This window comes from Panicum virgatum, chromosome 5N (genome assembly GCF_016808335.1).
Source record: "Panicum virgatum strain AP13 chromosome 5N, P.virgatum_v5, whole genome shotgun sequence".
Taxonomy (NCBI): domain Eukaryota; kingdom Viridiplantae; phylum Streptophyta; class Magnoliopsida; order Poales; family Poaceae; genus Panicum; species Panicum virgatum.
In genome coordinates, this window is record NC_053149.1 from 63,307,345 (window position 1) to 63,333,891 (window position 26,547).

The 26,547-nt window shown below is 47.0% G+C and overlaps 6 protein-coding genes across 9 annotated transcripts; 3 read left to right on the forward strand and 3 right to left on the reverse strand.

Annotated features, from left to right (window-relative positions):
- Positions 1-617: 617 nt before the first annotated feature.
- Positions 618-2,293, forward strand: LOC120675053 (probable disease resistance protein At4g19520). The gene is made up of 3 exons (XM_039956145.1): positions 618-1,796; positions 2,065-2,122; positions 2,257-2,293. Exons 1-3 carry the CDS (start codon positions 638-640, stop codon positions 2,291-2,293), a joined length of 1,254 nt encoding a protein of 417 aa, XP_039812079.1. The 5' UTR covers positions 618-637.
- Positions 2,294-4,924: 2,631 nt separating this feature from the next.
- On the forward strand, positions 4,925-7,859 carry LOC120673859 (zinc finger MYM-type protein 1-like). 2 transcript variants are annotated; one of them, XR_005674893.1, is made up of 5 exons: positions 4,925-5,073; positions 5,159-6,068; positions 6,150-7,032; positions 7,415-7,620; positions 7,699-7,859. XR_005674893.1 is itself a non-coding variant. In XM_039954900.1 (4 exons), the coding sequence occupies exons 2-4, from the start codon at positions 5,167-5,169 to the stop codon at positions 7,717-7,719; spliced, it is 1,806 nt and encodes a 601-aa protein (XP_039810834.1). In that variant the 5' UTR covers positions 4,925-5,073; positions 5,159-5,166; the 3' UTR covers positions 7,720-7,859. The 2 variants fall into 2 exon arrangements, 1 of the variants encoding a protein (XP_039810834.1); XM_039954900.1 differs by lacking the exon at positions 7,415-7,620.
- Positions 7,860-8,200: 341 nt separating this feature from the next.
- On the reverse strand, positions 8,201-11,194 carry LOC120673860 (60S ribosomal protein L36-3-like). Its single transcript, XM_039954901.1, has 4 exons — positions 11,079-11,194; positions 10,843-10,971; positions 8,914-9,113; positions 8,201-8,438 (listed from the first exon to the last, which is right to left on the reverse strand). Exons 2-4 carry the CDS (start codon positions 10,942-10,944, stop codon positions 8,405-8,407), a joined length of 336 nt encoding a protein of 111 aa, XP_039810835.1. The 5' UTR covers positions 10,945-10,971; positions 11,079-11,194; the 3' UTR covers positions 8,201-8,404.
- Positions 11,195-12,137: 943 nt separating this feature from the next.
- Positions 12,138-12,861, reverse strand: LOC120676236 (the record flags this gene model as incomplete). Its single annotated transcript, XM_039957467.1, has 2 exons — positions 12,138-12,566; positions 12,664-12,861. Coding segments are annotated over 2 exons (453 nt in total), but the record flags the coding sequence as incomplete, so codon positions are not given.
- A 2,798-nt stretch (positions 12,862-15,659) lies between these two features.
- LOC120676234 (ENTH domain-containing protein C794.11c-like) lies at positions 15,660-17,533 on the forward strand. Its single transcript, XM_039957466.1, has 3 exons — positions 15,660-16,315; positions 16,412-16,696; positions 16,780-17,533. The coding sequence occupies exons 1-3, from the start codon at positions 16,209-16,211 to the stop codon at positions 17,228-17,230; spliced, it is 843 nt and encodes a 280-aa protein (XP_039813400.1). The 5' UTR covers positions 15,660-16,208; the 3' UTR covers positions 17,231-17,533.
- A 1,744-nt stretch (positions 17,534-19,277) lies between these two features.
- Positions 19,278-25,170, reverse strand: LOC120675629 (fasciclin-like arabinogalactan protein 4). 3 transcript variants are annotated; one of them, XM_039956832.1, is made up of 2 exons: positions 23,640-25,170; positions 19,278-19,596 (listed from the first exon to the last, which is right to left on the reverse strand). In XM_039956832.1, exons 1-2 carry the CDS (start codon positions 24,918-24,920, stop codon positions 19,501-19,503), a joined length of 1,377 nt encoding a protein of 458 aa, XP_039812766.1. In that variant the 5' UTR covers positions 24,921-25,170; the 3' UTR covers positions 19,278-19,500. The 3 variants fall into 3 exon arrangements, with proteins under 3 accessions (XP_039812766.1, XP_039812768.1, XP_039812767.1); XM_039956834.1 differs by having other exon boundaries at positions 19,526-19,596; positions 23,627-25,164; XM_039956833.1 differs by lacking the exon at positions 19,278-19,596 and adding an exon at positions 22,366-22,737.
- Between the last annotated feature and the right edge of the window lie 1,377 nt (positions 25,171-26,547).

Consider the following 26,547-nt stretch of genomic DNA (forward strand, 5'->3'; position numbering starts at 1 on the left):
GGGAACTTAACAGATCTCCGTGAGTTAAAACTGCAAGGGCTTGAGAATATAGATAACAGTGAAGAAGCTGCGAAAGCAAGATTAAGGGAAAAAGAATCTCTCTTTTCATTATCTCTGGGGTGGTCAGCATCTACTGGCGTACAAGATAGGAAAGATGACTTGGTACTTGATCAGCTTGAACCACAGGCTAATATTAGTAAATTGGAAATTTTGGGCTACGAGGGTTTCAGACTTCCATTTTGGATGGAAAACCTTTCAATTAGAAAGTTGATATCACTCACATTGATAAGATGTATACATTTGGAACATCTCCCTTCACTTGCAGAGTTAGTACTATTAAAAAATCTTGCACTGATGATACTTCCTAAGCTACAACAGATTGGCCGAGCCTAAGGCCCCTACGACCAGTTGGCCGGCTGGGGCTGGCGGCACCCCCGCGGCGCGGGTTCGAGTCCTGGGGGACGCGAATTTCCGATGCCGCGGGGTAAAAAACCCTCCTCGCTGGTGGGCCAGGGTTCGGGGGGTTTCTCGGTCGGGTTAAGAGCCGAGGCAGTCGCTTCCTCTTAATGAAACACGGGTGGGGACCGTTTCAACCCCCCCGATCGAGTTTTTACAACAGATTGGCCGATCTTCTCATATGTCTAGTACTAGCTACATGGAGTTGTTACTACCCTCGAGTCTTGAAACTCTGGTTGTAAAACATTGCCAAGGACTAAGGGAATTGCCTATTCTTCCTTCTAGCTTGGTGTATCTGAAAATAATTGATGTTGGGCTAACCAAACTCCCAGTGATAGGCACGTTCTGCAACGAGACCATTGAGACCAAATCATCCAAATGTCTTGACATCCAAGTCTGCAGTTGCCCAAGTTTGACGTCACTTGAAGGAAGTCTTATTGATCAAAAGGAGTACTCAAAGATTTTTCGTGACATACACATCAGCAATTGTGGACATTTGCAGTCTTTGTCTTCAACATTTGAACAAATGAATGGGCTTAGACGACTTTACATCCAAAGCTGTCCAATGTTGACGATACTGAGAGACACCGAAGATAAGCTTCTGCCATCATCACTTACTGATCTCACTATTTGGGATTGTGGAGACATGGAACGTCCACTACTTGGGTCACTGCAACAACTCACCAATGTCTCCTCATTGCAGCTTATACACTGCTCAAGACTGGTATCCCTTCCTTCAGCAGACGTGTTTAAAAATCTCAGATCTCTTAAGGACATTTATATAGCCAACTGTGAAAATTTGTCATCTTTGGGTGGGCTTGGATCCATTCCATCCCTCTGCTTGTTGAGCATAGCCAGTTGCAGCTACCTTGAAGAGGCTGTGTCTTCCCCAAGACCAGAAGGATCTGCTTCAGAAGATGACCATCTGGTGTTGCACAAAAACTCCCTGACAATCAACGAACTTAAAATTGATCTCCCATCCCTTCTGCTTGTTGAGCCGCTTAAGAATCTATGTCACACCCGAAAACTAGAAATTGAAGATGGAACGGAGATGAAGAGCTTACCTGAGCAATGGCTGCTACAGAACAAATCGTCCCTCCAATACTTATGTATATGCAAAGCTGAGTCATTGGAATCACTCCAACCGTGCATGCAAGATCTGTCCTCTCTTGAGCAATTGCACCTATTTGGTGCTAGAAAACTTCGATCACTTCCGTATCTCCCCTCCTCCCTGCAGTACCTTGGTATCAAGGAATGTGATTCAGAGCTGGAGGAGAAAAGTAGAGAGAATGGAAGCCCTGAATGGAATAAGATTTCCATCATTCCCCGCGTGCAAATAGGTATCTCTGTCAATCCACTCCCATCATCTAGTGTTTTTACATGTTTTCTGTCCAGTTTGTGAATTCCTTTCATTTACAGCTTACTGATCACTCTCCTTTACTTGAGAATGCTTGTCACGTCACTACTCTTGCTTTATTAACAGTTACTAGTTTCTTGCACTATTTTGTTGTCCAATTTCTATTTTGTCTATGAAAACACTTCATTTGTACTTGTTGCTGATTTTTCTGTTGAAATTCACTGGTTATGGTTTTACTAACTTATGATTAGGAAAGTCATGCTTCATCTTGGGCAAAAAATGCAGAAAGAGGACTTACAAAAGACTAAGGTACGATCAATTACTTGACGGTTGACACAAAATAATTAAATTTCCCCTCCTTTTTACTCTTAGTGCAGGTGCTTTTAAATACCTTCCTTTTCTTGATTCCTTCTCAATTCTTTCCTTTGATAACTATGAAACAGCTGTAGTGAGTATGAGAAATGCCATAGGCACCGCTAGTCAAAATCTATTGATTTATATCATTGCCAAAAAATACATGCATTAATCGTGAAGAAAAGGATTTGTTGACCAAATAATATTATATGAGGACATCACAATACTAAGGTTTCTTCTACTTAGTGATTTGCTAAATATGAAATATCGTTAGTCCTTTCTGTAGCATTAACCTTGTAATGGCTGCCACTACAGTACTCCAAAATAACCTTCTAGGAGGTAATACAGGTAACCTGTAAATTACTGTTGTTTTATAGAAGGATAAATTGACAAGACATCAGTGTAACCAATCATATAGAGCTATGAGACATAGATCATAGTACACTGTTAACTTTTTTGTGTGTGGGTCACAACAAGCACACTGCTGAAGTACAATCCTTCTCATATTTCTGTTTCCATTGTGTATATTTGTTAAGAGAACTTGAACAGTCCCAACTTCTTGCTACCACGAACTTTTTTGGTAAATAAAACAACTCCGTGAAATTTAAAAAAAAACTTTTCTGTTACCAGGTTTGAGGACTACAACCGCCTTGTTCGGCTGGCGGATTCAGCCGGATTCAGCCAGCCACAACAGTATTTTTCTCTCACGCAAAATCAGCCCAGCCACCAGCCAACCAGCCAGCCAACAGTATTTTCCTCTCACGCGAAATCAGCCAGCCATCCAGCCAGCCAGCCAGCCGAACAAGGCATAGTCAGCATTGCACTGGTGGCAGAAGCCGAGCTGTCTGGGAAGAACTACTTCATAGCCTATTTTTGTATTATGGGGGCGAAAGATTAGGAAATGCTTCAGAGTTACCTAAAGGTCTTGCACTCTCTGGATAACGTATTCAACAATTGACTACAACAAAAAAAAATTATCCAGCTTTCTGATGTAATTTCATCTTCTGTCATGGCAGATCCTCTCCCATTGCCAATGAGACAGTATATCCAAGTCCACTTCCATGGTTGTGGAGACGCAGATTCATGTGATTTGGTAACACATGATCTTTTTTTCCCCTTCCGGCACAAGGTCATGTTCTGCCAGGAGATAGTTCCTGCATTTAAGATAGGGGGCATGTAGTATTCTTTAGGTGAATGCAGTTCTGCACTATGAACTGCAACCTAGTAAGTGGCATTGCCTATGTCCCTGTTGAGGACTCCATTCAGTAACTACTGCGATTCGGTTTTCAATTGTTGCACTCTGCCCCCTCCTCTAAATGAGGCATAGTTAGCAGCTGGAGATTGCAGTCTTTCCATGGTGAGCGATAGGATAATAGCATATACGTCGATGTAGTATAAATCCGGCAGCTTTTTTTTTGTCCCAATAAATAAACAAATAATTGGCTAGCTTGTTTCGTTTTGTTTGTACTTGACTGATGGCCTGGTGACTGCTGCATTTGCAATTGAAAGTGCTAGGGCACTCTGGACGAGTGACGGTTAATTATTCGACATCACCACCGGCGCCGCAATATAATTTATCTGTATTTTTCATCGAAATATGAAGTATTGCATATCATTCTTAATACAGTATCTTCGGATGTGAGCCCAACTCGGAGGCAACAGCTTGGGGGAATGATTTTGCACAAAATGGGACTCGTAGCATAGCACAGAACACAATCTTGCCACGCTAAGCTACTGGACAGAGCAGTTAGCGTCAGTAATCTGAGCAAGCAAATTAGATTTATCCCATGCAGGCTTCAATAATACAAGCAATTAAGCAAACGGAACACTGCTGCATTTCTTTACCAGCCATGAGTCAGCCTTGGTTGAGCTCAATCCTGGCCGAACTTAGGCCAAGGAATCAGCCACGAGCCCACAAGCACGTTCGCCCCGTTTAGTTTGCAGCGTGCTAGTGAATAATGACAGTTTAACTGCTAATTACAGTGTCAAATAAAGACAGTTTACAAAACCAACTTCAGAACCCCGCGCTAGTGACTCTGAAAAATCTAATGAGACTTTTGACCGCGCGATTAGAAAATGGTTACTATAACATAACTAAAAAATCAGCAATTAATTAACATCATTAGATTCGTCACAAAAAATTACACCCTTTCCTAAATTTTTTTTGCAAATAGACTTCATTCAGTCCTTCATGCGAGAAAGATTCTCTTCTAGCACTAGGATTGTAGCGCCAAACCAAACAAGGGCAACATACGTGTATGCAGGGGCGGATCTAGCGGTGGGTCAGGGGGGGCTCGAGCCTCCCCTACCGCCAGCGCAGCCATGGAGCCCCTCCATGAATTTTTGGTGCTAAATACAAGCTCTAGGGGAGGCTGGAGGAGTGGAGGTCAGTCCTGCTGGAGGTTGAAGACGACCTCGCGTCAGGCTCCTCACGAGTTGGGCCCAGAAATAGAGTATGGCGGCCCAGCAAAGTGAAGCCCAAGGCCCAACCGGCCAACAGCACATAGCAATTAGCAAACCATATCCTGTTTCGGTGTTTCCTGTCCACGGCATCACCATCCATCTCCATCGTGCGACTCGCAGGGCGGCGGCCGGCGCAGGCGCACACCAGATCGCGGGCTCTGGTGCTCGGCGCCTGGTGCCTGGCGCAGGCAAGGCCGGCGGCCGGCAGGCAAGGCGCACGCGCACCGCGCACGCAGCCAAGCAGAAGCAGGCCCAGGGGCCAGGCCAGGGGCGAGCAGGCGGCGGCAGGATTGGGCGGAGAGGCGGCCTGCGCGGCAAACGGTAGGCGGCCTGCGCGCAGCGCTGCTGAGCGGCTGGGCCGGCGCTCGCCCGCGTAGGCGTCCGCGGTGCGCAGCGCTTCCGCCTGCAGGGGCCAGCGCCCAGCGGCCAACTGAGCCGGCCAGGTATGATTCAATTTTCGATTTCTATTTTTCTTGATCTATGATTCAATTTTTATTTCAACGATTCAATATTTGCTTGGTATGACAGATTTCAGAATGTCGAAAAGAACTATACAATCATACTTTTCAAGTTCAAGTGCTTCAACTCCACACACTAATGAGAGCACATCTGAACCAAAGAAATCTAGAGCGGAGTTTTGTCATTCAGATTTAATTGGGGATCCTGGAAAACGCAAACCTATTGATGATTATCAACCTGAAATTAGAGATCAAGTAAGGAGGGCATATGCTTTGAATGGTCCAACTCAACCTCGTGATCTTGTATTTCCTCGTAAATGGATGAGTGGTGAATTTAGATCTTTTCAGAAGACTTGGTTTGATGAATTTGATTGGCTAGAGTATAGTGAGTACAAAGGTGCAGCTTATTGCTTGTATTGCTATCTCTTCTTTAATTCGTCAAAGCCTGAAAAATTTGGTAGTTCGGTCTTTGCACATCAAGGTTATGTGAATTGGAAGAAAGCTAAGGATATTTTTAATAAGCACAATGTTTGCAAGACTCATGTAGAAGCTAGGCAAAAGTGTGAAGACTTTATGAACCAAAGGACAAATGTGGGTAGAAAATTAGTTCAAGTGGGTAAAGAGGAAGAAAAACGCTATGAGATTCGTTTGACAACTTCTTTAGATGTTGCAAGATTTCTCATAATGCAAGGGGATGCTTTCCGTGGACATGATGAGTCTTCTACTTCGCTTAACAAGGGTACATTTAGAGAAATGGTTGATTGGTACAAAGATAAGGTTGAGATAGTGAAGGCGGCATATGAAAAAGGTTACAAAAATTGCCAAATGTTATCTCCTTATGTGCAGAAAGATCTTACAAAAGCTTGTGCAGAGGAAGTCATGAGTGTCATTATGGATGAGATTCGTGGTAGAAAATTCTCAGTGCTTATTGATGAGTCTCGAGATGTATCAATAAAGGAGCAAATTGCAGTGATTCTAAGGTTAGTAGTTGCATTTTTTTGCTTACGTTATTACCTCTATTTCTATAGTTTTACTAACACACGATGAAATATGGCATGCAGGTTTGTGAATGATGAAGGGAAAGTGATGGAGAGATTTCTTGGACTTCAGCATGTTGAGAGTTGTACAGCTATTGCATTGAAAGAGGCTTTGGTCCGTATGCTTTCAAGTCGTAAGTTATCAATCTCTATGCTTCGTGGGCAAGGGTATGATGGAGCTTCTAATATGAGAGGTGAATTTAATGGGGTGCAGAAATTGATTCGTGATGAGAATACTTATGCTTTCTATGTGCATTGTTTTGCCCATCAATTGCAACTAGTGGTTGTTTCTGTCTCAACTTCTAGTGCAGATATTGCAGATTTCTTTAATTATGTTCCTTTAATAGTCAACACTGTGGGTGCATCTTGTATGAGAAAGGATGTTTTGCTTGCAAAGCATCATGATGTGTTGCTAGAAAAGATTGAGAATGGTGAGATTATGACCGGAAGAGGTTTAAACCAGGAAAGTGGTCTAGCTAGACCTGGAGACACCAGATGGGGTTCACATCTTAAAACTTTGCTTCGCATTTTGGTGATGTGGGAGGCTATCATAGATGTCCTTGAGATAGTCAAGAAAGATTCTGTTAAACCAGCATGTACTGGTGGAGCTTTAGGTTTAATTGGAAAAATGGAGAGCTTTGATTTTGTGTTCATCATGCATTTGATGATAGAATTGTTGGGCATGACAGATATTTTGTCACGCGCTTTGCAAAGGAAAGACCAAGACATAGTTGAAGCTATGCATTTGATAACGGATGTGAAAGATATCTTGCAGGATATAAGAGAAAATGGATGGGAGCCATTACTCAAAAAAGTGAAAACTTTCTGTGAGAAGAATGAGATTGAAGTGCCGGATATGGATGAGGAAATAAATATCAGAGGGACATCTAGACGTAGGAAGCAAAAGGTAACAAACATGCATTACTATCATGTTGAGATTTTTCTTGTCGCCATTGATGCCATCTTGACTGAGTTGAACCATCGATTTAGTGAAATCAGTTCAGAGTTATTAGTATGTATGGCTTGTTTTAACCCAAGGAACTCCTTCTCTAATTTCAATGTGGATAAACTTATGAGACTTGCTGAAATTTATGCTGAGGATTTTGATATTGGTGAGCTTGCTCTTTTGCCAAATCAACTTAAATCCTTCGTCAACCGTGCTAGAAGAACTCAAGAGTTCCTTGGATGTTCTGAACTTGGAAAAATTGCTGAAATTATGGTCAAGACTACGATGAACACATCTTATCAATTAGTTTATCATCTCATTGAGCTAACCTTGATACTACCAGTGGCAACTGCTTCAGTAGAGAGGATATTTTCAGCCATGTCCCTTATAAAGACAGATTTGCATAGTAAAATGGGTGATGAATGGCTCAATGACTTGATGATATGCTATAATGAGAAGGAGATATTTAGAAAGATTGAAAATGAAAAGATCAAAAAAAAGTTTGAAGAGATGAAGAACCGTCGTATGTTAATGCCTAAAAAATTGATGGTACGCTCTGTTCTATTCTAAATTCATAATTTGAAGGTTCATATATGTTTGACTAATCAATTGTATCTATTTCTGTAGATTGCTTCTTCGGATGAATAATGGGTGTCACCGTCACGCCCGTCGTCTATTAGTCTCGTACTTTGGCTTTTCGGTATGGATAAACTGCATTTTTATTTTTTCATGATGTATTTTTAAATTTTCATCCGTCATTGATGTTTCAATATCATATTGCTTCAAACAATTATATTTCTCTTTTGTGGGGTGTCTTAATGGAGCTACAAGTTATTGTAGCGTGTTTTTCAGCCCCTCCTAAAATTTTTTCTGGATCCGCCACTGCGTGTATGAAAAACCTCTTTGTGGACTAGTGAGTCAACAATAAGTCAATAACCTCAGATCCCCAGTGTACAGTGATCGACATCTATGCAATCTGCTGGAAGTAGATCTGCCTTCTTGGTTTATACCGCACAAACATGACCGAGAAGCACCAGAGGATTCAGCACTAACGCTACCAGCAAGTGCCACACTGCAGCAGGCAAATTGGTGGCTGGTACATTCTAACCGATTTGGCATGCACGAGCAATACAATAAACTGAATTCCACCAAATTAATAAGAGCGCTCAACAAATAATCCTTGTGATAATAGTTTCCAAAACTTCACAGGTTCACTCAGAACAAGCACTGGGTTGTTCTAGAGGCCAAAACATGCCAAGCTAGAAAATTTCTATCCGCAGGGACTAATGAAGCACGTAACAAAGGATTACACAGGATCATGATTGTGCAAAATCTATTTCTTCTTGTCCGCAGCACCACCACCAGACCTGCAAACCATTACAAAAGTTCAGCTTATTTATGTCCATTGAGAAAATGGAAAGAATCTTGAGAATCTTCATATTTCCATTTTCCAACCGCAAAATTCAACAGCATTCAATAATTAAGTATAAGAGAGCCAATAACAAGTAAAATTCAACAGCATTCAATCACCGATACATGCAAAGCAAATGTGTTTAGTCACCCCAGTACCAGAAACAAAATAAACTTATCACTTCATTTTGCTTTACATAATAAGATTTACTGAAAATCCATTGGTTGAAGCAGCTGAAATTGAAACATAAATTTGTGGTGAGTCAGCTATTAGCTTGACTGCCATGGCATGATAACAACCATATTGGTATTGCCTAAAAACGTATCTTTCCTTGAATGCTACCTAAAAGAGCTAAAGAATCCATCGCAGACTCATGACACAGCAGAATGAAATTAAGCACAGTATAAAATGGCAAAGAGAATGTGTCTCACCTCATCTTCCTGAGGACATTAGCCATCTCCTCTCTCTTCTTCTTTGCTCTCTTGTGAGTACCAAGCTTTCTCTTGGCCACCTTCAGGGCACGCTTGTCCTTCCCAACCTTCAGAAGCTCAGTGATACGCTTCTCATAGGGGGCAAATCCAGCAACCTCCCTAATCAAGCTTCTGACGAAAGTCACCCTCTTAGTAGCTTTCTGAAATAATCCGACCAAGACAAATGCTGAAGAACAGGATGCAAAACTAATAAAAACAGGAAGAAGTCTTTAACAACACAGATAGGAGAATAAAACAGCAGGGCCTAAAAAATTTCATCAAAATACCATCAACTGAAGCAGTAAGATGCATTTAGCGAGATGTTTTTAGAAAAAAAAAACAAAACGAGATTTAACTTCAACGTTATGTCTCACCAATAGATATCTGCCGCCAGGACTAGCTATTTAAAGTAATAAAATCCCCCAGATTGCCAAAGGTGAGATGAGGCATGACAATCAATATAAATGGTGGATCTGCTTGTTACTGTACAACAATGCTCTTTTCCACGAGCCTAGAAATGTTTCAAACCATTGCTTTATCCAAGGTTATTAGCACGATAAAACGTTGAAACGAATGGAGGGTAGATTTTAATGAAACGATGGACGTTTTAACGTTTAAACGTCCGTTTCACATGAACGTTTTCTCGTGAAAACGTCGTTTTCACGTCGTGAAAACGTCGTTTTAATAACAGGGGCTTTATCACGCCTAAAGCAACATATCTACTAGACCAACAAATTCTGATAATTAAACAGTATACTCGCATTATGCCTCAGTTCTATAACCCATAATGTTACGGCTAAGGTAAAATTTCTGCTTCCGATTCATGTGTCAAATACAATGAACTGAAAAGATGCATTTAGTGAGAAGTTTTAGAAACAAAATCAAATTGTGATTAAGCTTCCACGTTATGTCTCACCAATTAATATCTGCCTCCAGGACTAGCAACTTGGAGTATTGAAACCTCTAGATTGCCAAAGGTGAGATGAAGCATGAGGACCAACAAACACAAACAGCAAAACTGTTTTCAAAATGGAAAAAGTCTATATCACACCCTCACCTATGGGGGTTGGACTACATAACCCCACAACCTATGAAATGGTCTATATCACCCCCTGAACTTTTCAAAACCGGTCAAATTACCCTCTAAAGCAGTTTTAAAAAATCATAGTTAATCACAGAAAAATCATAAAATGAAAAACTCAATTGTGTTGGACTCCAAATGAGTAGATCTACACAGTGAACATATAGATCTAAAGCTATAGAAAAAAAATACTAAAGCATACCATATTATATGTTCACTGTATAGATCTACTCATTCGGAGTCTAACACAATTGAATTTTCCATTTTATGATTTTTTTTGTGATTTACTATGATTTTTCAAAACCGCTTTAGGGGGTAATTTGACCGGTTTTGAAAAATTCAGAGGGTAATATACACCGTTTCATAAGTTAGGGTGTTATATAGTCCACTCCCCATAGGTGAGGGGGTGATATAGACTTTTTCCTTTTCAAAAAGGAGGATTACTTGTAACAGTAAGGAAATCTGGTATCTTCTCATTTATCCACAAAGGCAATACCCCCGTTTGACATAACGATTGATCACACAATGCACACTCACATAACACGAAATATAACCAATGATGTTCGACCTACAGTAATAGTTCGCTCCAAACGAGCAAAACCAAGTAAATCGCTAGGGCACTTACTCAAGCAAATCAAACATAAGACCCCGCAATAATAACGGGTAGTTCAACACAGATCTACACAAGACGCTCAGCGCATCTTCGTTACAGGTAATGTTAGCTTCTTTAGGTTGGATCAAACCCGCACTTGAGATCACAAAGCGAAAGTAGTGAGAGAGATCGGAAGTTTAGGAGCGGAGATTCTTACCCCCTTGCGGTCAGACGGGCGAAGCGGCAACTCGCGCTTGGTGACGACGTGCCCCTTGTTGATGCCGACGAAGAGACCTGACTTGGCCTGCGTCGGCGCCATGGTCGGCTTCGCGCTCGCGCCGCTGACCTGCGACGAACAATGTAACAAACCAAATCAAATTAAACGCAACAGGGTGAGAGATTTGTAGTTTTGGAATGGGACTTGGGATGGGAGGCGGCGCTTGATGAGGAAACCTGGAATTGGTGCGAGTAAGCAAAACGCTACGCCGCCGGCTGAGTCCGTCGAGAAACCCTAGGGCAAGAGGTGTGGGATTATTATATATACGGTAAGATTTCATCTTGGGATACTAATGGGCCAGACCGGGCTTAGTGGGCTCGTTTCGCATATGCCTATGTTGGCATGTTGCTTTTTTGCTTGTCCTGTCCTTTGTGGAGATTTTTCTTTATTTTCTTTCTTTGACTCTACTCTATATATTTTCCTCGTGATTTATGTGCAACGGATTTTAGGGGCAACCATCCGTTAGGTATTCATACACTTTCATTCAACTCAGCGGGGAATTCACGGGAGAAGTTAGTTTGATTCAAAATATATTTAAAAAGTGTAAATGGGAACTACATTTTCCATATAAAATTTAAAATATTCAGTTGGATGATTCTCAACTACAGCTGTAAACTCGCATTGGCGGTAGGCAAGCTCTCATCTGAAAAATAACACATTGGATGTTCTAACTAGGACTAGAGATAGCCTCCAAAATCTAGTTTTTGCCTTATTAGTTGGTGTCGACTTGCAAGTACAAGTGTTTTACAACAGTTTTATAGTGCACCACCCTCATTCCAAAATTTAATAATTTTTACTTGTTTAGAAATCATATTTTTAGATTTGTTCAAATTTATAGGGAAATATATTAAGATCTAGAATATCAAATAAAATGCACAATTAAGGAATATTTTTTTTATCATAGCACTTTTTATGATTGATGTGATTAAAATAATTGATGTTCTAGTGTTGGTGTACTAATTGATGTTCTAGTGTTGGTGTACCAATAAACTCAATCAACGCAAAGACGAGCTGACTTTTTTTTCTGTTTTAATAAAGTCATATCCTAATTAAACTTTTTTGGTAGCTTGAGTGAAACTAAGTTGATGTTGTACTGGTGTTAGTTTATTTTGATAAGCTTTGTCGAAGTCACTGTAGTTTGACTTAGGACACATTATATCTTGTAATAACCGAGGAAGCATTCAGAGATCCTGTGAATTTTCGTTCTGTTTGGTCTCTGCACAAAGAAATACGAGTTCACTAATCACTGATGTCTGATGAAGTACAATCGGGTTTTCAGCTGAAGACGAAGACCAAACCACTCTCATCATAATCCTCGGAAATGAAAACAACATTCTCATTAGAAAAAGGAAAATTATATTCCCGCGCCACTTGCTATGCATTGTGCCAGCGAAGTGAATCAACTCCAGTCAGAGCCCGTGGGCATGGCTAGTGGCGCCACTGGCTCGCCTCTCCATCTCGAGGAACTCGCGGAGTGACGGCGCCCCGCCGCCGTTCTCCAGGTGGCTCCGGAGGCAGAGCGAGAGCAGAAGCGCTCTGAGCCTGCCGCTCCTGCCCGCCCTCGCGCTCGGGCGGCGCCGGCCCTCCATGGCGTCCACGAGGCCGATCAGGCTCGCCAGCGTCATGCCGCCGCCGCCGCCGCGGCGCGACAAGGACCACGCCGACTGCATCGGTCGACAGACAGTCACAGTAAAATCAACGTAAGATCTCGTTACGCGTTGAGATGTTCAAAGCTCTGCAATTGTGCGATACGAAATTTACCTCTGTGTCGAAATCAGTCGACGGCAAGGACGAAGTGGAGTGGGAGGAGGTGAAGGCGGTGGTGCTGAAGGAGGCCGAGCCAGAAATGTCGACGCCTCTGGGCGCTCCAGCTCGTGCATTCAGAGCGCCCAGTCCGAGAGGCCAGCCGTCCTGCCACCGATCTCTCCCAGTTAACCACAGACTTCCGCGACCAATTTGAAGAGAAAATGAGACATGTTACCATGAAACAGATGCAAACTGGGATCGCAAGAAAGCTTAGACAACCGCACCTCATGCGCCATGACCGGGCCCTGTTCCACTCCCAGAAACACAGGATGGATGGAGCAGGTGTGTAAAACCGAACAGGAAGGGACATGCCCGGAGGTTCCATTTTATGAAGAAGACTAAGAAGAGAAAAGGGGCATCACGTGAGAAAGCTACTGATCAATTCTTTTTGCGTCTGTTCGAGGATTAAAAAGTGCAGGGAGATATAGAAATGCCGCTGCTACATGGACTCGGGCTCATCATGGGATGAGACGGTCCTATATGTGCTTGCACCATTGCATACCACCGCTGTGACTGTGAGCCACTGAGCTCCGTGCAAGCCGCATCGCCACAGGATGGCGTGGACGAAGCGAAACTGTAGAGCCCCCCGTGGGTTAAGATAATTCGGGGAAAGCCTAGAAAGGCGGTAGGAATCATTGACGGCGTAATCTGACAAATGGGCACCCGAGGTCGAGACCGGAGACTACGGGAAAGGCCGAAAGATGGCGAGGAGGCCGTTGTGCAGCTGCATCGCATCCTGTGCTGTGCATCTTGAGCTCTTCGCTTTCTTGCCAAACCAAAACGTTCAGACTCCAGCGTATCCGACGACCACCCGCATGGACCACGGCCAGCGTATCCTTTTGCGGGGCCTGGCGGCACAACGTCGTCGGATCGTCGTTGCTCAGCTTCACATCGGCAAACCTCTGGGCCGGAGGTGTTCCCTGGACAACGGGGTCCTGTGCGGGCACTGCATTGAACAGGCCGTCTCTTTCTTGAGAAACTTGATACCACCACGGGGATCGGGGAGTACACAGATTTTTTCTTTTTGATTACCACAGACACAGAGTAGAGTACTTGACCGGAGCAAACCCATTGAATTCCGATTCCGGTGGCAGCACGTCCGTCCGCCGGCCGCCGCGGTGCCAACCCCATCCTGATTGCCAAACCAAGAGTCAAAAGTCAAAACCTTTCCCTAGATTTCTACGCGCCTGCGTGGCAACTGGCATGGGCATGGCCTAGCCCAGATGAGTCCCGAGCTCACCACGTCGCATCATGTTCTTCTTCTAGATGCCGATTCGTCAATTGCAATCACGCACTCTTGCTTTCGGAGGGCAACTGCGTTTTTATCCCTATTTTGAACTCTAATTGTGATTTTACTTCAACTTTCTTTCACTTTACATTTTTACTCCTACTGTTTGGAAATGAAGCTTCATTCTACCACTACTCCGTGAACAGCATTTAACGGTGTCAAAGAAGACAATTTTGCCCTTACAGATATACTTCTACTTTTTTTTAGAACTTTGTGAATATATCTTTGTTTGTCATTATATTTCAGTAGCATTTCAATAAAAATATGAACAAAAACTTGAAAAATTTTGGACAACATTATGACACCCAAAATTAAGTTGAAACCACATCTTTGGAGCATCCAAGATTGATTGGCAGAATGTGCTTTCTCACTCCATGTATGTTCTTGACTTGTAAACTGCAGAGGTTCATCTAGTGGAGATATTTTTTCCCTTTTGTATTGTCCAGCAACCGTGGCGCGTGATAGTTCATTGTGTGGAACTTCTTCTGCCTCGTGTGGAACCACTACATGAACCACGGGGCAATGTGCAGTCAGACACTCAAAATCAAGCTCAGGGAACGATGGATGAGCAGGCAAGGTGCAGGGGGTAGGTGTCTGAACTTGTGGAGGCCGTGCTCCATGGCGACGGAGAGGAGCACCATGACGGCGCACACCAGCAAATTTTGATTTTGAGAATCGAGATTGTCGGGTGGATTCCGCAAGCTCACTAGCAAATCGTGCCGCGTGTTTGCTCGTCAGAACCGGGACGGGGGGGGGGGGGGCGCTCCGCTGCTGCACGCGCGCCGCAGGGAGCTCACGACGGCACCTTGTGCGCGCGGATCTGCTTTCGGCTAGGCCCGCCGAGGACGCGTGGGCACCTCCTGTGCACGCGACCCTCCACGCGCGGCTGCACGGGCCCCGCGCGCCACAGGGAGCTCACGACGGCACCTTGTGCGGGCGGATCTGCTGACGGCGAGGCCTGTCGAGGATGCGTGGGCACCTCCCGTGCACGCGCGGCTGCACGGGCCTCCCCTTGCGTGCGCAGCTGCTGACCGCGTCTGCCACTCCCGCTTCTGCGCGCCGCCCGCAGCTCCTGCACACCTCGGTGCGCACCGCCTAGCGGTTCGAGATGAGCAGGGGCTCAGGAACGGAAGGGTGAAGGGGCGGGGATCGAAGAGAGAAGAGGTAGTTTTGTCTTTTCACCCTTTTAAGAAGTTTTTTTAAAATTTTAAATTCGATAAATTTTGGCCGCAGCTAACGGGGTGAATTTTAGGAATAAACGGAGGCTTCACGATGAAACAATAGGAGTAAAAACGCAAAGTGAAAAAATTGAAGGTAAAATTAAAATTGGGATTTAAAGCAAGAACACAATAATCCCCTTCGGAAATGGTTCTGACACCATCCTGGAACGTAGCGTCGGCACATTCCTCTCGCCCCAAAAAAATCGGGGCAAAAAAAAAAACACGCGCAACGATACGGCCGAGATACGGCGGGACGGGCAAAGCCGGACAGCCACAGAACGACGCAACAAATATATATTGAGCCAGCACCACCACCTGCTCCGTCATCGATCGAAGCCGAAGCCGAAGCCGCCGGCACACGGCGGAGGCGCCACGCGCCGCACCACGTGACCTCAGGCGCGCCCCACCACGGCAGCAGCCCTCCTGCTCCTCCCGTCCTGTCCGTCCGGCGTCACCACGGAATGCGGATTCAAAATTCAAACGCACACGCACTGCCTGCCTCCATTGATCCGTCCTCCGCCCTCCCCTGCTGACGTTTTGTCACGGTCGCCGCCGTCCCTGGCCGGCTGGCCCATCCATCGGCATCGCCCATCCGTCCCGTCCCACTTTTGAACGTTTCAAAGGAGGATCGGAGTCAGAGCGCAGCAGCACGGCCGCACAGCGCGGGTGCTCTCCCCACCAATTAAGCTCGTCCAGTGAGCGCGCGTCCACGGCACCTCGTTGCTCTGGCTGCTCCGCCTCCGCCCCCGGCCGTGCGTGCGTCACCCGGTGGATTTGGTTGCGCACCCAACGGCTCCGCCGGCATCGTACCGCTTGTTCGCTTGCGAGATTGTGCGGAGTGGTTGCTGGCCGGCCGCGGCGGTGGCGGGCGGGCGCACCGATATAGGTGGCGACCACGACGACCTCGTTGTTTCCCGTCGCTCCTCGTCTCATCTCGCCAACCCGGCGGCAGATTCGATCGGGGGGCAAAAGAAGAAGCTCGGCGCGGCGCCATGGACGCGCCTTTCTTCCACGAGCTCAGGCGGCAGGCGTCCTCCTACCTCACCGGCAAGATTCGCTCCGCGCGGCTCGCGCTCACCGACGTCACCCCGACGCAGCTGTGAGTTTCGCTCCCTTGGCCCCTTGTCCGTGTCCCCGCTCTCGCGATCCGTGGCGTCCGCCGCCCCTGTTGTCTGATGGCCGGTTTCGCCTGCAGGATGACGGAGGAGGCGACGAACGGGGACGCGTCGCCGCCCAACGTCAAGACGATGGGGCTCATCGCCCGCCAGGCGTTCGAGATCGACGAGTACGTCCGGATCGCGGACGTCCTGCACAGGCGCTTCGTGGGCTTCGACCGGCGGCAGTGGCGGGAGGCCTACAAGGCGCTCCTCCTCCTGGAGCACCTCCTCACGCACGGGCCCCGGAGCGTCGCGGCCGAGTTCCAGAAGGACAGGGAAGCCATCGCCCGGATGGCCACCTTCCAGTACATCGACGAGAAGGGGTACCCGTCTTCTCAAATCTCACTCACGTTCATAGCAGCTGTTGCTGTGACGCTGACGCGATCCGTGAACTAACTTGCCGCAGCTTCAACTGGGGCTTGACGGTGAAGAGCAAGTCGGAGCGCGTGCTCAAGCTGCTGGAGCGGGGCCCGTTCCTGGAGGAGGAGCGCGAGCGGGCGCGCAAGATCGCGCGCGAGATCAAGGGCTTCGGCAGCTTCAACCTCAGCAGCGCCTCGCGTGCCGTCGCGCAGCCGCCAGCTGACGACGGCGGCCGCGGGTACGGCCGGAGCAACTCGCAGTACGAGGAGCGGTGTCTGCGCGACGACGGCGGCCGCGGCTACGGCAGGAGCAACTCGCGGTTCGAGGAGCGGTGGAAGCGAGAGGACGGCGATGAGGGTGACAAGGAGAACCTGGTGACACTGCCGGAGCCGCCGCGGGTCGCACGGGAAGTGGAGGCGGAGGAGCCGCACCACCGCCACCCCTTCCACGGGTTCGGGCAGCAACCGCCAGAGGCGATGCTGCTCCTGAGCCAGTGAAACGAACCGTGCGCAAGAACTAGCCTTTCTCGCTTCTGTCAGTAGTTTGCTGGCACTGCTGAAACGAACCGTAATGCTTGGGCACTCTCAAGTCTGTCTGAACTACTCCTAGATGTTTATGTTCTCATGGTTCCTGTTCGGCATGGCATGCTTCGCCATGAATCGCTCTCCAGCCTTGTAAATTTCTACCCTTCCAGTCAGCTCTGATGCTGTGATGTACTACTAGAGAACATACGAACGAGTCTCAAGCTTGTGGCAAAGCTCTAATTTGTGTGAGATTACGAAGATCTAATTGGCCAGCAATATTGACCACGTCTATGATTCCAGGAACGAGAAAATGAAGTCTGAACCATATGCTGGCTTGAGTCCGATCAGGCAGATAGCCTGCCCATCAGTTCGCACTGAAGGAAAAGCAATGGAAACCTATCACTGATCCAGCTCCTAGTGACCAATCTATCTATCTATCTATCTATCTATTTTCACGAAAGCAAGTGAAACTATACAGGTACAGTTCACATTTCACCTTCACGGCCCCTGTCGAGCCAATATTCCAAAATTAACACATCGAAACCACAATCCATAAAACTGTAAGATGGACACTGCTTAAGCCACGCGTTGATAGCTACACGCTCTACCAGATCATACCACATGGCCGCCGTCATTGCACCATTTACCGTCACAGTTAAATTTTCTGTGTGCACTATGACCGCATCAATACTTGCTGGGGGACGAGTAAAAACACGATGGGCCCTTGCTGTAGTACAACCTATGACATGCACATGCGTAGGATAGCAGGGCGTATGAATAGATTCCTCAGGCAGCATAAAAACTACTACGATACGATGTGGTAGTGGACCAGTGGGCAGCGGAGCACCCTCTTTTTGACCATGTTATTGTGGCCCTGTTTAGTTCCCATCCCGTAAATTGTAAATGTAAAAATACAAAAACGCAAAATTTTGCGAAGGAATTTTACTAATTTGAAGTATTAAATGAAGTCTATTTATAAAACTTTTTGCATAGATGGGCTGTAAATCGCGAGACGAATCTAATGAGCCTACTTAATCCATGATTTGCAACAGTGATCCTACAGTAACCATCCGTTAATTATTTATTAATCATAGATTAATTAGCATCATTAGATTCGTCTCGCGATTTACAATACATCTGTGCAAAAAAATTTGTAAATAAACTTCATTTAGTACTTCAAATTAACAAGATTCCGTCGCAAAAAAATTTTGCGTTTACATATAAAGGGAACTAAACAAGGCCTATGGTTATAATCATCTGTCTCCTACCAGAACATAGCATAATTGCCTGCGGAACTAATCATGCAACAAATTCTTTCTAGACCAAGCTGTGTATAAAGTACAAACTACCACTGATGGTGCTAGTCTGCTAGATATAGATTAACAGCAGAATTGTCGGCATCCTGACCCGGCGGTCCGGACCCAACCAGTGATGATGTTGTGTGTTCCTCGTCCCAGATATTGATGCAAGAGGCAACACAGTAACGCACGGGTTTATCCTGGTTCCGGCCGTGGGGCCGTACGTCCAGCAAAAGGGTGTGTAAGAGCACTGTACTGTCCTGCACCGGAGTGCCTGTAGTAGGGGGTACAAGCGAGGCGAGAGAGGGAGGGAAGCTCCCAAGTCTCTGCTAGAGGGGGAGTTGATTGAGACGAGTGCCAATATCGGAGTTCGAGGGGCGTATGTGCTTTGCTAGTAGTGCTGAGCGTTGTGTCCTACCGAAAGGTGGGCCGACCCCCCTTTTATAGGCACAAGGAGGGACGGTGTACATGCACAGGGGATCGTGGAAGTCGTCGTCTTCTCCCCGAATCGCGGGGGGTGTAGTGTTCGAGCACTGTAGGAAGTACACTGTGGGGTATGGCGCCGGTCGTGGCAGTTGTCCTGGGCATCGTCCTTGACTCCATCTCACCGAACCAACGGTCCCGGACCCGCTTCCCGCTCGGGAACGAGTCCGGTGTCACCACGTGTCTCAAAGGTGGGAATGCTCAGCACCTGTGTCCGCGGACCCGGACCCCGCAAGATTAACTAAAATCTCTGAAGCTAGCTGGTAGTGCTACCCATGTTATTGCAGCATATGGCTATTTACTTCACTAGTACCTCTTTATTTTTACCTTTTACCTAGCTAATAATATCATAAAACAGAAAGTACAATAATATACATGAAGAGCTAACATGTGATCACAAAGCCACAGGCTAACTACCACAGCTGCATCGAACAAAAAGTCTCCACTGACATCAAACATGTCCTACCAGTTTGGATCGCTTGAAGTCGTTGCTCCAGTCTTTTGCTTTACCCAAGATTTTTTAGCATGTGGCATGTCTCCTTTCACATCTTCCAAGTCCTTTGAAAATACAATTTTACAGAAATGTTAAAGCAAAATTTAGCCTCCTTTAACTGAGATCCTTGTATACTAGCTAATCCGGTAAATACTTTATAAAGGAAAGGTACTGTGTTAGTATCATACTCTCATCTCCAGGAGATTGACCTTGCTCACATTCTAGACTAATGTCATATGCAAAATGGTGCAATGTGCATATCGTAAAGCAGATGATCTGGCATTAATAACAACAGATTGAGAGACTAGGCCTTACAACAGAGACATGGGGAAAATGGTCAGATTCTGAAGCTGTAAATACTGAAAAAAACAAGTGGTAAATTCCAGTTCCTTTTTCAGTATTAACAAAGATCATTTACATTTGAACAGTAGTCTGTACCACAATAGTTGACAAGAGCAGTGCAGAACAGTACAGTGCAGTGCATGCAGTAGATGACAATGGTGGTCTTAACAGCGTGCTGCAGTAAGGCAGCCCTTTCTGATAAGACCTATGAGTGTGAATGACATAGGCCCTGTTTAGTTCGTTTTATATGTAAATGCAAAAAAAATTTGCGTGAAAATCTTGCCAATTTGAAGTACTAAATGAAGTCTATTTACAAAACTTTTTGCACAGATGGGTTGTAAATCGCGAGACGAATCTAATGATGCTAATCAATCCATGATTAATTAATAATTAGCAGATGGTACTTGTGGTGGTGCTGCAAACCACGGCCGGGTGGCGGAAGGCACCCGCCCTAGCCCAGAGGGAGTGTACTCGGGGGTTAGCTAGTCCCAGATGGATCTTACTCAAGAGCATGATGAACACAGCAAGATTTAGAGTGGTTCGGGCCGCCGAAGCGTAATACCCTACGTCCACTGTGTGTTGTATTGTCTTCCCACGAGAGTGAGAGAGGATTCGGGAGCTTGTGTGTCCGGAGAACCTAGAGTCTGTCTGAGATCTCTGTCCCAGATCCCCCTAGAAGGAGGGCGTGCTCCCCCTTTTATATGTCCAAGGGGAGCACGTACACTGAACGGGGCCCCGACATGTGGACCCGGCGATGTATTATAAACTACATTTTGGCCTTCAATGCCTCAGATTCGGGGATCTTGTCGTCGGCTTCTGTGCGTAGCTTCTGACCAGGGATGGTCTTGAGCTGTCCTGTCAGAGTAGAGTCTAGCCTCTGCAGCCGCGCGTCGAGGTCATGATGAAACGCCGAACTACTGACTCAGTCAACTGTAGCAGCGTGCACTGTTGCTCCAGTCAGTAGCTGGTCATCATGACTCGTCGCCCATGCGCACGGCGCTGAGTCTTTAATGCTTGCCTTGGTAACTGACGAGCCGCCTCGGTAACTGGCGATCCACAGTGTGGACTGACAAAAGCTGCCCCGTGCCCAGAGGCAGCAGAGCCTGCCTCGACCACTCGCACTTAATGCGGGTGGGGGAGGGAGCTTCCAGCGGAAGGCTTGCGCCCGCGCCCGCGTTTGCATGACATGTGGCGGCTCCGGACCCCTCCCGATCAGCTAGCCGAGCCGAGAGCTCACGGGGGTCCGGATAGGCACGCGGAGGCCCCGGACCCATCTGCGGGAGTCCGGATGGCACGTGGAGGTCCTGGACCCATCTGCGGGAGTCCGGATGTCACGTGGAGGTCCCGGACCCACCTGCGGGGGTCCGGGTCCGCGGCCACAGGTACTGAGCATTTCCACCTCTAGGACACATGGTGACACCGAACCCGTCCCCGAGCGGGAAGCGGGTCCGGGACCGTTGGTCTGGTGAGATGGAGTCGGACCCCAGGGGTCCGGCTGCTCAGCTCCTTAGGGCGTAGTTACAGATAACTACGCGAGTCTTGGCACAGTAGGAGTGGGTACCCCAATTACAGGGTACCGACAGTACTGTAGCATCACTGTTGCAAATCATGGATTAAATAGCCTTATTAGATTCGTCTCGCGATTTACAGCCCAACCATGCAAAAAGTTTTGTAAATAGACTTCATTTAGTACTTCAAATTAGCAAGATTCATTCGCAAAATTTTGCGTTTTTGCGTTTACAGGGTGGGAACTAAGCAGGGCCATAGATGCAAATGCAACAAACAGTTCTTGCGTAGACCTTTTTCGTTTCTGCAGGCTCTGGGGGCGTTTAGTTCCCAAACGTAAAAAATTTTGAGTGTCACGTCAATATTTGACCAGACGTCAGGACGGTTTTTCGAACACTAATTTAAAAACTAATTTCAGAACTCACTTGAAAACCGCGAGACGAATCTTTTGAGGCCTTTGACCGCATTATTAGCACATGTGGGTTACTGTAGCACTTATGGCTAATCATGCACTAATTAGGCTTAAAAAATTCGCCTTGTCGTGTACATCCAAACTGTGTAATTAGTTTTGTTATTTAATTATATTTAGTGCTTCATACATGTGTTCAAAGGAGAGGTGAAATTTTTTGGGTGAAAATTTTTGGTAACTAAACAGGCTCTCTGAATGAGCAGCCCCGACATAAGCCAGTTATTATCTGTCACTTGTTCATCATATATTCATACCTACCATTGACATGAATAAGCCTTAAAAGCTCCCGAACACACCCTAGATGACCCAAAGACCCCAGTGCTATTTTTTCTGCATGCCTCAAAGAGGTGCCACATTTTATTTCTTCGGTTAAAACCAACCAAAATCTACTGTTCATTGTGAACACTTAAATGGATCACGTGATCCCAATACCTCAGAAAAGGGCTGCTAGCTATTCTGCTCTCCTTTATGAGTGGCAAAGAGGGTGTGCACTCACTGAATAGATTAATTTATCAAATGATCCAAAAGATTTCGTAATATTAGCTTGAGTAAAGAAGCTATATTTTTGGGATTTTGGCTACAGATGTCAGGTTTTAGTCAGTTTTCAACTATTTTAAAGGCATTTATACAACATATCTCATTATGCCGCAATGCTTGATTGATCAGGCCCATGTTTGCAAAGAACGAACCAAATGTGGTCAGCTATCATAGGCATCACCAACATCTGCTTATCTCGGGGTAATAATTCCATGGGTCCCATTGAGGTCATGACTCCTGCAAAGTACGCATGAGCTGCACATGACGGAACAGGCCTGGTAACTAATCAACTAAAACATGGGCCACCTCTCCAGGGAAACTACAAACGAATTATCATGCATAGGTAGTGGTCCTGCAAAGAAAACAACTGCTCATGCTGAACACTGCAGCACCATAGAATTCCAGGAATATCAGCATAAGAACTACATGTAGGGACGACATATCAACAAGTAATTCTCATTCTGGTATGCAATCCCTCTGTGTGTACTAAAGTCATTTGGTTGGTACTACGGCCTAATGGATATTTTATGCTCAGCCACTTAATGTCTATAATCTCCAAAAAAGAAAGAAAAAATGTTTTTTCAACATGAGGAACGTGCTGCTAAATATATGACATTCTACTATACAACTCAAACCAGTAATAACAAAGGCAAACAAGGTACTTGATCTTGAGGTGAGATACAGTAAATCCACTTGTCATTCATGAGACCTCAGTTCTACCACTAGAGTCAAACTGATCTAACATGGTAGAGTACCTTCGTTCTATCATGAGTTTTCATACCACAATGACACAGTGAGATCATGAAACCCTCAGCCTGGGCAGAGCAGGAGACACCACAACCACCTATCAACATGATAGTGGTATATCTCCTCAGTCCAGTTTTATTAAATTCACTCGCTCAGATCGAATCTAGATGCTAAATTCCCCACAATGCCGCTCCATTTGAACCTCCAAAGCTGAGTTCAAAGTTTCAAACCCAAGCAAAAAGAGATAACGCTCAATAGAAAATACTATTTCCTTGTGGAACAGAATGACTGCATAGATTTCTACACATGATATTATTTCCCTTTTGCAACACGACAAAAGGAAAAGAAAAGGGAATAATCAAGTGAAGCAACTAATCTGTTTGCTACTTTGCAGCTACGGAATTCTCTCCCCAACCCATCCATTTTCCGGTGTAGACGTTCTAGACAGTAAGAAGAACAAAAACTGAGGACAATGAAACAAGCAACAAGCACACCTGGATCTCATACCAGAGAGAGTAACAGATGCAGCTGTAGATACATCAATCCTATACACCACCAAGAAGCCCCCTTTGCTGTCGTCAAAGCAGCTGACGACTCACTATCCTCGCCGTGCAGGTCAGGCGGGGATGAAAACCTTGTCGGTGGTGTCTGTTCATTCCCGGCGTCACCGGGTGCCATTGCGGCTGAAGGTGGTGCCATGGTAGTGCTGTCAGAATCCCCCCGGCTGAACATTTCCTTGGGCAGTAAAACCTTGGAGACGGCGAAGACTGAGACAGGGTTTTGGTCGAACACTGTTCGGGTGATGGATGCCTGCACGACGCCGGTGTCAATGGCAATGGAGCCATTGACACGGGTTATGTTTAGGGTGAAGCGGCCAGCCTCGGTGTACTCAGTCGCGAGCGTGGGCTGGACGGGGTTCACGATGGACTCGAGGGAGCCGAGCGGGTAGTAGGAGTGCAGGACGTGGAAGCGGAGCACAACGACCTTGCGCTCCGCGGGGAGGGACTGGAGGCGGTCGGTGGCGGGGAGGCCGGCAAAGGCGTCGTCGGTGGGGACGAAGACTGTGATGCCAGCGCCGTGCTCGTCGGCCTCAAACTCGCTCGCCACACCGGAAGCCTGCAGCATGGAGGCCGCCACGTTGAATCCCCGCGCGTCGGTGAGGACCCGGGTGATGTTCACCGGCGGGGCCGGACGGCTCTCGGAGGCTGCGAGGTCGAATCCGGAGGGGACGATGAGGCCACCCACCGCGAGCACGCTGAGGTTGTACGGCACCGCGGTCACGGCGCCGAGGACGGTGGCGTTCGACCCCGGGGACGGCGCCGGCGAGCGGACCACGACGGTGGAGTTTGCCCCCGCGGTGAGGTTGACGGCGCCGAGGTCGGAGGGAGCGCGGCCCGTGGTCTGGAACAGCGTCGTCACGAGCTTCCCGGACGCGGGGAGGCGAGCGAGGTCGGACGGGGAGAGGTACTCGAGCAGGACGTGGTACCGCAGCACGTCGGCGATGTCGGCGCCGGCGCCGGCCGCGAACGCCGAGGGCGACTGCGGCAGGTTGGCATTCGGCACGGCCAGCAGCGTCAGCGACGACCTCCCGGCCAGTTCCCCGGCCACAGGGGTGGACGCCAGCAGGCGCGCGAAGTCGGCGAAGTTGGGGAACGCCAAGAGCACGGCCGTCACGTTGACCCCGGCCGCCGGGGAAGGCAGCGCCGCCGCCGCCGCGAGCAGCGCCAGCACCGCGACCTCGAGCGCGAAGCCCGGCGAGACGGGAGCGGCGCCCGAGCCTCGCCCCATCTCGCCAGTGGAGGAGCAGTGGTAAGAGTGGGGAGTGAGTGTGAGATAGATGACGACGGGAGGAGAGGGACGGGGGACGGCTGCGGTTGCCTGCCCTGATGAGAGGGGAATATTTTGGTGTTTTCTTTCCTCCCCACCTTTCCTGTTCGGTGGGTTTCTGTTTTAGCTTGCTTGCGGTTTTCTTTGCTGTATGAATGGGGTGACCTTTGTGTGGAGACTGGAGCGGCGAGAATTAATGGCGTGGCGAACGAGCTGATAGCTCGGTGGTGAGCGCTGGCGGTGGCCAGCCCGCGCCCACCGGGGTTCGATTCCCGTCGGGAGCAACCCCGGTGTCGCACGGGGGTATTTCCCCAGAGGGGACCGGGCTGGTGTGTATGTGTGGGTGTGTGTTGTCCGGTAGGCGTGTTTTAAGACTTTTCTACAGTTTCATCTGTGTCTGAATGTGCTCTTTCAAAAAAACAAAAAAAAGAATTAATGGCGTGGGTGAGTAGGTGCCTTGGACTATAGCAGCGACGCCAGCTCGCGTCCCGCCAGGCGCTTTTGCAAAGTTCGTACCATGATATGTTGGTCGCGTCACGTGTGCCTTGGTTGGTTCTCTTGGACAAATTGGCGCTCACCGAGTCGTCATTCTAGGCTCTAAAGCCGGGGGTACCAGTACTATGCAATGCAACGCTATTATATCATCCTTAGATTCGCTGATACTCCCTCCGTTCTTATATATATATATATATATACCAGCACAAGGGGAACCGGGCGGGACTAGCAAAAAAATTCGAAAATTTAAATTTCAAATTCAAAATCACGAGTTACTATTCACGACACTATTCAAATTCAGCAGTTACTATTCAAATTCGTGGCACTATTCAAAATATCAGGTACTATTCAAATTCGGAATATGAATAGCGCACGAGCACTTCAACTGAGTGGCTCAGGCACCCAAATTCACTTACTATTCTTTGCACTATGCAGAGCACTTCTTGCGATTATGCAAAATATGTGGCACCTGATTACAATGAGTGGATGCAGTATGGGTGTGTGATGCTATTCAACGATAGCGACCTTCGTGGATGGTGGACGAGTGCGTAATTATTATGCGGGTGATTAGCAGGGTAATATTTCACAGCTAAAATTCAAGTAGCAACTATTGGATGATAGCGACCTCTTGTGAGTGCGTGATTATTTGAGCGTGATTAATGAATATGCAGGGTATGGGTAATGCGTGATTCTCAGGATCTTGGCAGGTTGGCGAAACCAAAATTTCAGCCGGTGGAGTGTCTTATGCTTGTGTAAATCCTACTCGGTACTCACCGCATGCATCGCTAGCTTGCTTCAGAACCAGGCCTACCCGGTCTTCTCCCGAACTAACCCCGGCCACGCGTACACAAGACTCAGGCTCTACCGTCTCCCCAGGCAGTTCCACCCGAAGGGAACACTTCTCTGCGGACACAGGCTCTCTCAGACGCCTCTCCATGGGCTAAACGAGAGCAACTCAACGCAGAGGTTTCTCCTCTAGGGTCCCTAGCGTAAAGACATCAACCCGTGTGCACGAGCTCAAAGGAAAGCAGGGAAATTCACAGTAAGCTTAATCCATTTCCACAAAGCAAACTTACATACGGCTTTCCCTTTC